The 13,199-nt window shown below is 32.4% G+C and overlaps 1 protein-coding gene across 1 annotated transcript in view; it reads left to right on the top strand.

Moving 5' to 3' along the window:
* SCLT1 (sodium channel and clathrin linker 1) overlaps positions 1–13,199 on the top strand; it is a 211,297-nt gene that overhangs the window by 84,732 nt on the left and 113,366 nt on the right. The window contains exons 6-8 of the mRNA XM_011935614.1: positions 2,142–2,277; positions 5,963–6,085; positions 7,810–7,875. Coding sequence (XP_011791004.1) covers positions 2,142–2,277; positions 5,963–6,085; positions 7,810–7,875 — 325 coding nt within the window. The remainder of the gene's footprint in view (positions 1–2,141; positions 2,278–5,962; positions 6,086–7,809; positions 7,876–13,199) is intronic.

Below are 13,199 nucleotides of genomic sequence, written 5' to 3'. Positions count from 1 at the left end.
AATACCAAATTTATTGAGAGTTTTTAGCATGAAGGGCTGTTGAATTTTGTCAAAGGCCTTTTCTGCATCTATTGAGATAATCTTGTGGTTTTTGTCTTTGGTTCTGTTTATATGCTGGATTATATTTATTGATTTGCATATGTTGAACGAGACTTGCATCCCAGGGATGAAGCCCACTTGATCATGGTGGATAAGCTTTTTGATGTGCTGCTGGATTCAGTTTGCCAGTAATTTACTGAGAATTTTTGCATCGATGTTCATCAGGGATATTGGTCTAAAATTCTGGTTTTTTGTTGTGTCTCTGCCAGGCTTTGGTATCAGGATGATGTTGGCCTCATACAATGAGTTAGGTAGGATTCCCTCTTTTTCTGTTGATTGGAATAGCTTCAGAAGGAATGGCACCAGCTCCTCTTTGTACCTCTGGTAGAATTTGACTGTGTATCCATCTGGTCCTGGACTTTTTTTGGTTGGTAGGCTATTAATTATTGCCTCAATTTCAGAACCTATTGGTCTATTCATGGATTCAGCTTCTTCCTTGTTTAGTCTTGGGAGAGTGTGTGTGTCCAGGAATTTATCCATTTCTTCTAGGTTTTCTATTTTATTTGCATAGAGGTGTTTATAGTATTCTCTGATGGTAGTTTGTATTTCTGTGGGTTCAGTGGTGATATCTCCTTTATCATTTTTTATTGCATCTATTTGATTCTTCTCTCTTTTCTTCCTTATTAGTCTTGCTAGCGGTGTATCAATTTTGTTGATCTTATCAAAAAACCAGCTCCTGGATTCGTTGATTTTTTGAAAGATTTTTTATGTCTCTATCTCCTTCAGTTCTGCTCTGATCTTAGTTATTTCTTGCCTTCTGCTAGCTTTTGAATGTGTTTGCTCTTCTTTGGTCTATTTTTAATGGAAAGTAAAAATTCTGCTAGAAAATATATTACAGAATTAATAATGGTTTTTTTCAGAGGACTTGGGGTATCTTTTCTAAAACTTGTTATATTTCTCTATTGATCATTTTCTCTATTAAGTAAATATTTCATATAGGAAAAATAAATATTGTAAAAAACACTGTTAGATATTTAAAAATAAAAACTTCTATCTTAACCAATACTTGTAAGTTTTTTAATTAGAGAATAATTTTCAAGCTCTGTCCTTTTTTAGAGTAGTTAATTTTTTTGTTTCTAAAGTGTTTACCTCCTCAGTTTTATTGTGTTTGATGAACTTTGTTTACAATAAATATGTTCTGACGTTAAGATTTAAGTTTTCTTGTTTCAAAGGAGATTTGTAATATTAGCAAATCATTCATTCACCTCTAAATGTTTTAGGTAGATGGTTGTAGTTTATTTTGTTATTTTCACTTTGAAATGTATTTACTATATTTTCTGCTTCTAGTCATATTAAATAAGAGTGTTTTCTGAAAAGTACCTTTTTTCTCTTAAGTATTATTTTAAATTAAAACAATCATTCCTTTAAGTTGTACCTTCCTTGCCTTTTTTTTTTGTAGTTGTTTTAAAGCATGAAATATCTGCAGTTTACTTTAATGTTAAGATTAAAGTCGAATTTAAGCCTTTCAATGTTATTGTTGAGCTTATATAAGGATGTGCTGAAAAATAAAGTTTCTGATATCTTGGTTTTATAGCCAGCAACCATTTTCTTCTCTTTGCTTGTTAACTGGGATTAGTAAGAAGTCTAGTGAGTTTTGTGAAACACACTGAAGAAAATAGCAAATAACTCTACAAGATTTAATATGTAATTTTCATTTAATTAACTGGATGTATGTAGCTATTTTAGAATTTTTCTGAATGGCTTGTTTTATTATTTAATCAGGGATAATACCTGAATTTTACTCTTTTGAAAAATTTTTGAAAAATTTTGAAAACTTAAATCCTCTCTAGGACAAACTGAATCATGCTTCAATTAATTGTGATTGATTTAATGCATTTGAAATTGTTACATAATCTTTTTATTCTTACAGCACAATATTTAATGGTAATTAAACACTTCTAATTTTTTATTTGAAGTCTACTTAAAAATGGTTTTGTGTAAAGAGTTGTTGTTGACCCAAATGTTTATTTAATTGACCTCAAAACAGTAATTACTGTTACTAAAATGACTTGAGACTATCGTGTTATCTGTTTGTTTCAAAGGTTGCACAGTGAATTAAAAAATGCTGTTGAAAAACAATTGGAGGCCTTTCCCCTTGGCACAGAGATAGGAACTGATACATATGCAGATGATGAAACAGTCAGAAACCTTCAAGAACAATTGCAACTAGCCAATGAAGTGAGTGTCACGTATTTTTAAAAATTATATTCTGAATTAACATGCTTTTTAAAAATTCATGTTAATCATTATTTATGGATAACAAAATCATAAAATTGTAACACGATGATTTGCTACAGTTTACAAGAATCGTTACAGGTAGCAAAACTTGTAATAAATACTCTCACTGTTATAAATATACTTGCCAAATATCCTCACTGGTTGTTAAAAATGTGTTTAATTAAATCATAAAGCTTTTAACATGATTTTTTTTCTTATGAGAATATTATTTTCTTTCTTTTTTTCTTTTCTTTTTTTTTTAATTATACTTTAAGTTGTAGGATACATGTGCAGAACGTGCAGGTTTGTTATATAGATATCACGTGCCATGGTGGTTTGCTGCACCCATCAACCCGTCATCTACATTAGGTATTTCTCCTAATGCTATCCCTCCCCTAGCCCCCCACTCCACGACAGGCCCTGGTGTGTGATGTTCCCCTTCCTGTGTCCTTGTGTACTCATTGTTTAACTCCCAGTTATGAGTCAGAACATGCAGTGTTTGGTTTTCTGTTCCTATGTTAGCTTACTGAGAATGATGGTTTCCAGCTGCATCCATGTCCCTACAAAGGACACAAACTCATCCTTTTTCATGGCTGCATAGTATTCCATGGTGTACATGTGCCACATTTTCTTTATCCAGTCTATCATTGATGGACATTTGGGTTGGTTCCAAGTCTTTGCTATTGTGAATAGTGCTGCAATAAACATACATGTGCACGTGTCTTTATAAGAGAATAATTTATAATTTTGGGGGTGTATACACAGTAATGGGATTGCTGGATCAAATGGAATTTCTGGTATCATATCCTTGAGGAATTGCCACACTGTCTTCCACAATGGTTGAACTAATTTACACTCCCACCAACAGTGTAAAAGTGTTCCTATTTCTCCACATCCTCTCCAGCATCTGTCATTTCCTGACTTTTTAATGATTGCCATTCTAACTGGTGTGAGATGGTATTCCATGGTCATTTTGATTTGCATTTCTCTGATGGCTAGTGATGATGAGCATTTTTTCAACAAACATATGAAAAAAAGCTCATCATCACTGGTCGTTTGAGCAGCTATGTTAAATATATCCTGTTTTCAACTGTAATTTTTTGTAAATTTTATTCATAAGGGAATTTTATTTTAATTTACAATGTTACATCCCAGATGTTTCATATCTTGTATGGGTTTAAATCCCCATTCTTCTACTTTTCAGCTGTGTGATCATAGAAAAAACTCTTGTGCCTCAGTTTCCTCATTTATAAATGGGGGCTACAAATTCTAAATTACAATTTTGATTTGATAATTTTCTGAAAATTCAGTTTTATTTCATGAAAATTCAGTTTTATTTCCTGAAAATTTGGTTTTAAAATTCTATAATTATGAAAGTGATACTTTAGGTAAGTCAGAAAGGCTATCTTTAGCTTGATAAGGAACATATATTTAACACTAATTTTTTTTAAAGTATGAATGGAAAGAATTTTTAAATGTGATGAAAGAAAGAAAGAATGAAAACATGCTGTTTGTTCTAGACTAGGAAAGATTTATAATTGACTTCATGGGAGTAAATAGATATTAATTTAGGCTTATATGTCTAGCACATATGTAAGTTAATAAATTTGCTTATTTATCAATATCATTATTATCATTACTGAACAGCAAGACTCACAAATAAGAATTAAAATTATGTGCAAAAGGTGCTGTGTAGTATAAATATATTGCTTTAGGAGCCAATAGCAATAACACAGTACTAAATATCTAGCTTAATATTTTTAGTTTAAAATATTTTTCTGTTACAGTATGATTTATAAAAATCTTTCTAGAAGTCAGTTTGGCAAGAAGAGCCTTAGAAATGTTTGCACTATTTGATGCAGTAATTAGATGATGATACCACATAGATTTTATGAATTTGTTCTAAAGAAGTGAATATAAAAATTTTTGAATAAATATGTTCATTATAATATTTCTTGTAATGAAACATTTGACATAGTTTAAAAATCTTAAATATGGAATCAGTTAAATTGTAGTTTGTCCAAATAATAAGCATACCATTTTTAAAAATTATGTAGTGTACATCATAATCACTTGAGGACTTTTTGAAACATGGATTTCTGCTCTGCCTCCCCATCCCACCACCACCCCAGTTTCTGATTCGAGAAGTCCGAGATAGAGCTCAATACTTTACATCTCTAACAGTTCTGAGGTGTTGCTGATGATGCTGGTCCTTTAAGAATCTGGGTTGTATAACTACTAGTCTAGGTGATTTTTGTCATCAGACAGGTCTGGAGAAACAGTGGGACATTTTGAGGTATGAGGCATTTTTACGACCATTTTACTGAAAAGAAAACTTGAGTCTTAAGAAAATGAAGTGAATTATCCAGGACCATTTGGCCAGGAATTAGAGATCTCACTCATATCTTCTGGCTCCAGATTCTGTGTTTATCTACAAATTTTAAAACCACTTTTAAAATTTTTAATTTGCCTTCAGTTTTTTTTTTTTTTTAATTTTAGACAAAACTAATCTATTGTGTTAGGAACACAAGGAAATAGTTATTTAGGAGAAGAGTATAGTAACTGGAAGAGATCACAAGAGGGGCACCTGGCTTCTAGGTGATGGTAATAATGTTCTCTCTCTTGAACTGGGTGCTGGTTACATGAGCGCACTTACTTTGTAAAAATGTACAATTTGTTCGTTTTCTGAATGCATGGTATACCTCAGTGTTCTCCAAGGTGCCTTATGTTTTTGTGGGTTACATATCTATCAGTATTTATTGTATTACAAATTAAAACTGAGACTTAAAAAAAAAAAAGTAGGAGCATAAGCACACAGTCCATTAGCCCTTAGAACAAGGATGACATCACATCATATAAACTCTAGAAAACTCCACTGTACATTTGTGAGAGGATGAGAGTAAAAATGCAAATAGTGTTAACATATTATTCTGAAGATAAATTTGACTTCAAGGACTTTTCAAAGTCTAAGAGTTTCTGTACCACACTTAGATAATACTATGTGCAAACAATAGTTAGTGACCTGAGAAAATTCTCATTATAAAATGGCAAGTAAAAATAGCCCACTATATGGTCCCTAATTTTGTTAAAATAATTACAAAATTCTTTCTCAGCATCACATTTATAAACATGAATGCATCAACATTTAAAAAGATGACTGTATCTAGATGTTAGCAGTGTTTATCATCAGGTAGTAAAATTATAGCTGATTCTGATTTTCTCCTGTTTTTCTCTGTATTTTCCTAAATTTCCACAATGAAAATTTATTACTTCTATGATCAGGAAAAAAATATTGTGCTTTACCAGGGGACAGTTTTCTTCTTCATCAGTTTCTAGGGCTTATACTTTCTTTTGGAACAAAGAACATGGTTTAAGTCTACATCTCTGTTAAGGATTTTAATTTTAGCTAAATCTGAGTAAAAACACAATTTCAAAATAAGGAACTTTATGTCTTCAGGTTTACTTTCTAATAAATTATTAATAAAACTTCATATCAAAAATATTATTACTATAATACCATCTTTACACAGTTCTGTTTTATTTTATGACTTTATAAGAATTTATTCTATAAAAGAAAAGGATCCATTTGTACTATACAATAAATAGCCTGCTGATAATTTAATGAGTTATCCAATTTTTTTAATAGGAGAAAACTCAGGCTGTAGAACTCTGGCAGACTGTTTCTCAGGAGTTGGACAGACTACACAAGCTTTACCAGGAACATATGACTGAGGCCCAAATTCATGTATTTGAAAGTCAAAAACAAAAGGTAATCTTGGATTTCATTGTTTTCTTGTATATCAGTAAGAAATTGCACTCTGAAGAAACTGTTTTAGAGGGGAACATCTAAGACTCTACCCTATAGCATTTAGAATTTCTAATCACTTTATTATTTATGTTAATAATACGTAGATCTTTGATGGTTACACTCTTGAAAGGTAAGATAATTAGAGAACTGGACAGTGATCATTTGGTTCTATAATGTTGTCAGCAATAAAAGCTCAATTTAGTGCTAAAAAGCAGCTTTAACATTTTGTATAAATAAACCTTCAAAGTTTTTATTTGCTTCATTTCCTACCTGACTTTTAAAACAAAACAAAACAAAATTGTTCATTAGTTTATAGGCAGTGAAGAAACCTGCTCAAATACAGTGAGAGCACTATGTAAAATCAAAATGTTAATACCCTTAAGTGTGACCTGTTACTAAAATAGGTGTCAACTTTATCTACCATAAATTAATCAGAATATAATTTTACAATAGGAAGCAATCTTAGTGGTTATTAAAAGACTTTTTTCTATCCAAAGCAAGAATCATTCTACACTCTTTCAAAGTGGACAAGTAGCTTTAGCTTTTGCTTTACACATCTATTGACAAGAACTCATTATCTCACAAGACCATCCATTCCATTGGGAAATCTACCTCTTTAATTCTTCTGTTGGTTCTTTTATTGCTAGGTGCATTGAGCACTGTGGAGGAATTCTAATTCTGACCTCTTTTCTATATATTTTGAGAGGCAGCTCTTTAAATAATTTGGTTTTCATACCTCTCTTCAGCTCTCATTTACAGACTTTTCAAATTCTGGTTTATGAATATTCCTATTATTATAATTATAATTAGAAATGTCTACCTAAAGAAATTGTAAAAATACTTGCATGATGCTTTACAGTTTACAAAATGATTTTTCTATACATGCCCTGGCTTGAAAAAAAGTTCACGTGTAATCAATCTGATTTGTTGGACTTTTGCCTCTGAGATTTAAAAACCATTTTTCATATTAAGTTATTTGATTGCTGTTTCCTCATATAGGTCAGTCAACTAAGCCCACAAGGTTGGGTTTTTGTTTTGTTTTCACCTGAATAATATCATTCTTTTACTGTAGCTATATAGTTTGATGGGTCCTTATACGAGACTTTACAAATAACACTTCATTCTTTTTTCCCTGGTTATCTATATAATTCTGTCATTCAGTATATTTACAGCCTCTCCCAACTTTGTGTCATCTGTACAAATAATATTTAATAGAATCATAACAGCTAATCAAACAATTTTTAAAATGTGGGGCATGAGAATTTTTTTAAAAAGGATGAGCAGTAACTCCTGTGCCATGGTTTGTATTATAGGTTTTGAGTAGGTTTGAAAGCGACATTCCAGTATTGGACAAGGTCTCTCTAGCATTTAGAATTTCTAATCACTTATAATTTTTTATGATCTATTTCTTCGAGTTTTAAAATAATAATTAATAATAGATTTCTAGAAATAATTATTTGACATAAACAGCTACATTTATTTCAGCATTGCCACTTTAATTTTTTAATCATTTAAAAAATTTCTTAGTTTTCCAACTACTAATTCACACAGTAGTAAGAAGAAACACTACCAATTTTATCTAAACTTAGGCATAATGATTTTAGACTTGATTTTAGTTTAATTTTAAATATGGGTTATAAACAACAAAATGCTATTTATGTACTCCCCTTATCTTCCCACTGTAGGATCAGCTTTTTGATTTTCAACAACTGACTCAGCAACTTCATGTTACTAATGAGAACATGGAAGTGGTAAGTATACTTACATAAACTAGAAATTGTTCCTATAAATAATCATATTTATTTATGTTAATATAAATCAACAACAAGAAAGCATGCTGCATGAAATTAGATAGGCAGTACTCTTTTTGCTTTTGCTTTTGCTTTCTTATTCAATAGCATGACATAGTTTACAGTACCTTTTAGATATCTAACATCTCTCTGAAATATATCTTAATCTGGAAATCCTCTTAGGATTCTTAGTAAGGTCTCCTTAGACTAATCTAGACAGTGAGCTCCTCAAGAGTAGAGCACATGCTTATATTTTTTTATTTCATCTGACATACTGCCAGGTATTTAATAAGAATAGTGTAATTGTTTAATAAATTAATAGCCCATTTCCTAAAAAATTTTAGGAAACTAAGGACCATGTATTGGTATGATACTCCTAAATTTCCCTATAAGTTCTTCCTAAAATAAATAGAATTAATCTTCTCAATTCTGTTCTTTACCTTCTTATTCTCTTACTTTTGTTTTCTTTACTTTCTTGGAATGTTATTTTTACCTCATTGTTGAGTAATAGAATTATGACACTTCAGGTAATTCCACTCTCTTTCCCTTCTTCATTCTTGCCTAGTTACTCTGCTAATTCTTGTTAGTACCTAATAAAAATGTCTTTGTATAACAGTGGATTTGTGCCATCAAAAGTAAGTATCCAATTTTATTCTACTTTACAAATTTTTCTTTTTAACCGTGTAAAAAATTATTAAACCAACCTGTATCTATTCTGTTTAACATTTGAAATGTCTAATCACATACAGTTTTTGATAATATATTATGCTTCTTAGAGTTTTAAAATACTAGTACTCCAGAACAAAATGGTTACTGATTTCTGTAATTAAGAAAGGCGTTTTTAAATTTAATATATTTCTACATGGAATTAGTGCTTTAATCTAGTATCATAATTATTCATTACTTCTTCAATATGTCTCCTAGAATTGGAATTATATCATTCTTTGATATGTCATATTGCAGAGCCCCTATTTTATTATGATTTTGATGAAAGAAAGTCATGGGAAAAGGATGTTATATATTCCAAGGGAATATGTTAAAAATTTCTAAGGCAGAAGTAGTCTTGGTTCCAGGTCGAAGCTAAGAATAAACTGGATACAAGAAAACTGATAAAGAAATGGCATGATGGATAAAAGAGAGTTTTATAAAAATATAGAAAAGACTGTATAGGTGGTTAAGATAAAAGTAAGTGGTTGAAAGAAATTTTAAAATTTAACTTTTTCTTAATGTATATAATGAATAGCAAAGAAGACTGATAAGTATAAAGGGGGCAAGCAAAGTGATAAGATCTTGTACATCTCAAAGAGCATTCAGAGCATAGTTATAGGGACAAGTTTGAGTCCAGATCAAACTTGAAGAAAAGTTCCCTTTAAAAATCAAGCAGTTTCCAACAAAAAATTTTCTGATCACATGAATAAACTGATTAAATGAATAGATTCTTATAGATGTAGAATAAATTGATGAGTATGCAGTGAGTAAATAAACTATCTTTCAATGTAATTTGACTAACATGGCAGAGTAGGACACCCTGGACACTCCTTCTCCCCACAGATACACGAATTCAGCAACAATTCAAGGACAAATTTCCTCTGCGACAAACCAGAAACTAATGGAAATGTTCTCACCTCCTAGGGGATTGGAAAACCAGACTCACCAAAGCTAGCAGGGAGATTTGAGACCCGCTCTTGCTAGACACCCTGTCCCCAGTGCCGTGCCATGTGATCAAAAAAGAGACCCCTTAGCTCCCAGCTTCACCCAGGGGAGGGAAGGGATTAGGTATGTGCATTCATCACCCCAAATTTTCTGAGGGTGGTCCCCAGAATACTGGCCTCTATCTTGCCAGTCTTGGAGCTCACAGATCCAGCATAGTTTGACCAACCAAGGGAGAATGGAGGCATTGATTTGGACTGATAGATGGCATTGGTCCTGTGCTCTTCTCAGCACAGAGTAAGTAGATGAAAATTCAGTTCTCAGCTTCCCCCCAGGGAGGGCAGAAGTTGATCCAGCACTGCAGCTTCTCTGGGGCAGCCCAGAGAAATAGCATCTGTCTCATGAAGCTCTAATAGGTCCAGCACAGTCTAGCCACATAGGAAAGAACAGAAATAGCAGATTGGGCTGATACATGCTATAGTTCCCTACCCCGCAGCTCATCATAGAGCAAGCAGCTGCCAGCATCTCCCTGGGGAGGGAAAGAGTTTGTAGAGGCCTGCTGAATCGCTGGCCAGCTGATTGGTGAGGGTCTTCTCTTGTATAAGGCTAATCCGTGAAGACTGGGAGAGGTGCCCACTTTCTCTAATGCATGGACATAAGCACAAAGTCAAGGAAAAATGAAGAACCAGCTAAAGATGTTCCATACAAAGAAATAAGATAAATCTCCAGAAATCAATCCTAATGAAAAGAAGTTATGAATTACCTGATAGGGAATTAAAAATAATTCTCTTGAAGATGCTCACCACAGTTAAAAGAACAATGCATGAACAAAGTGAGAATTGCAAAAGAGAAAAAAAATTAAAAAGTAGCACAAAAATCATGGATCTAAAGAACACAATAACTGAATTTAAAATAGTGTTGGGAAGTCTAGATATTCATATTCACAACATGATTTTGGACCCTTATCTTACACAACACACAAATATCAACCCAAAATGGATTAAATACTTAAATCTAACACCTCTTACCTATAAAGTTCATAGAAGAAAACCTAGGGGAAAAGTTCCATGGCATCGGTCGTGGCAATGATTTCATGGATATGGCACCAAAAGTACAGACAGCAAGAAAAAAGTAATCAAGTGGGACTACATCAAACCAAAAAGTTTTTACACAGCAAACGAAATCAGCAGAGTGAAAAGGCAGCCAATGGAATGGGACAAAATATTTGCAGACCATATATCCAATAAGGGAATAATCTCCAAAGTATTTAAGGAATTTCTATAACTCAATAGTAAAAAAAAAAAAAAGACACACAAAAAACCTAATAACTTGATTTTTAAATGAGCTAAATACTTAAGTAGATATTTTTCCAGGGCAACAGGTATGTGAAGAAATGCCCAATGCTCAATATCACTGAACATTAGGGAAACATAAATACTAAAACTACAATGAAGTATCACCTCACACATGTCAGAGGGGTTATTATCAAAACAAACAAAAAAGACAACACGTGTTGAAGAGGATGTGGAAAAATTGGAAACCTTGAACATTTTTGGTGGGATTGCAAAACGTTGCATCTGCCGTGGAACACAGTATAGAGTTTCCTCAAAACAATAAAAATATAACTACCATATGATCCAGAAATCCCTTTTCTGAATATTTATCCCAAAGTATTGAAATTAAGATCTTGAAGAGATGCTAGCACTCCTGTGCTTATTGCAGCATATTCACATTAGCCAAGATATGAAAACAACCTAAACGTCCATCAAAGAGGAGTGGATTAAAATGTATAAATGGACAGTGGAATGCTATTCAGCCTTTAAAAAGAAGGAAATTATACAATATGTGATAGCATGAATAAACTTTGAGAGCATTAAATGAAATAAGCCAGTCACAGAAAGATAAACACTGTATGATTTTACTTACATGGAAGTATCTATAGTAGACAGATTTATAGAAACAGATTAGAATGGTGACTACCAGGGCCTATGGGGAAAGAAATAGGGATTTACTAATCAACACACTTGAAGTTTCAGTCAAACAAGATGAATAACCTCTAGAGATCTGTGCAGTATTGTACCTGTAGTCAACAATTACGTATTGTACACTTAAACATGTTTTAGAAGTGTATAACTCATGTAAGTATTCTTACTACAAATTGATACAAATGTCTGTCTTTACCAATGCAAATTAGTAATATGTAACAGATATGCTCTGACATGAATGGTACATAAAAGTACATATTTCTATTTATTATGATGTAGATATATTATAATTTCACATTTCCCATAGGTTTGCTTTACTGAAATGTTTTTTAAGATTTGCTCATCTCTATAATTTACTCAAAAATATTTAATTGCATACTAACTATCTTGCATGAAACTATAGGTTCTCTAAGTTGCAGAAATGCATCAGCCATAAAATCTGTGTCTCCTTGGTAAAACAGGCTGACATATGAAATAATCAGTGAAAAAGGTGCTAAATAGATGTTGGTTGAAAAGGATGCTTCCCTACACCTTCTTGAGTCTCTTAATTATAGTACATAATTTTCTTTATGGTCATAAATATAGAACAACTATTCCATATTCAGATGGCAGTTGTGGAGCTCTTACTAGGCTTGCTAGCAAGTTAAGGACCTTGGTTTCCAGCACTAGATTCTTAAAATGCAGAATTTTAGCTTATTCTTCTGTTAAGTCCTCTATGTAATCTGTCTTTGAGGTGTTCCCAAATGGTCAAAAACACAAGCATTAATTACGCTAGTGCCAAGACAGTATATATAATAAAACACTAGTTGTGCCTGTGATGTACTCAATCATGTGCCAGGCACTGGCAGTTCTGGGAAAAGCTGATCCTTTAAAAAGGCTCATATTTTCATCAGGAATACCTATACTTTAATATTTAAATATAATGTGCATTGTAAAGATATGTATTAAGTTTTATCAAAATGCAGAAAGGAAACAGTAAATTCTACCTGAGAATGAGTAAAACACACATGGTATTGAGGAATGAATGCAGACAGAATGAGGACATCCTGGGCAGAGGAAAATACGATAGTATGTTTGTTTTTGTTTTTTTTTTTTTTTTATTTTTTTACTTTTTAATTATTATTTTTCCATAAGTTATTGGGGATACAGGTGGTATTTGGTTACATGAGTAGTTCTTTGGTGGTGATTTGTGAGATCCTGGTGCACCTATCACCCAGGTGGTATAAACTGCACCATATTGGTTGTCTTTTATCCTTCACTCCTTCCCACTCTTTCCCGCAAGTTTCCAGAGTCCATTATATCATTCTTATGCCTTTGTATCCTCATGACTTAGCTCCCACATATCAGTGGGAACATACAATGTTTGGTTTTCCATTCCTGAGTTACTTCACTTAGAATAATAGTCTCTTTCCATTCCTGAGTTACTTAGAATAATAGTCTCCAGTCTCATTCGGGTCATTCCAAATGCTGTTAGTTCATTCCTTTTTATGGCTGAGTAGTATTCCATTGTATATATACACTACAGTTTCTTTTTTTTTTTAATTAATTAATTTATTTTTTATTATACTTTAAGTTCTAGGGTACATGTGCATAACGTGCAGGTTTGTTACGTATGTATACTTGTGCCATGTTGGTGTGCTGCACCCATCA

The sequence above is a fragment of the Colobus angolensis genome, unplaced genomic scaffold (assembly GCF_000951035.1).
Source record: "Colobus angolensis palliatus isolate OR3802 unplaced genomic scaffold, Cang.pa_1.0 Scaffold145, whole genome shotgun sequence".
Lineage (NCBI taxonomy): Eukaryota > Metazoa > Chordata > Mammalia > Primates > Cercopithecidae > Colobus > Colobus angolensis.
The sequence above is the reverse complement of the archived record's forward strand: the minus strand, read 5'-3'. Positions and strand labels throughout refer to the sequence as shown.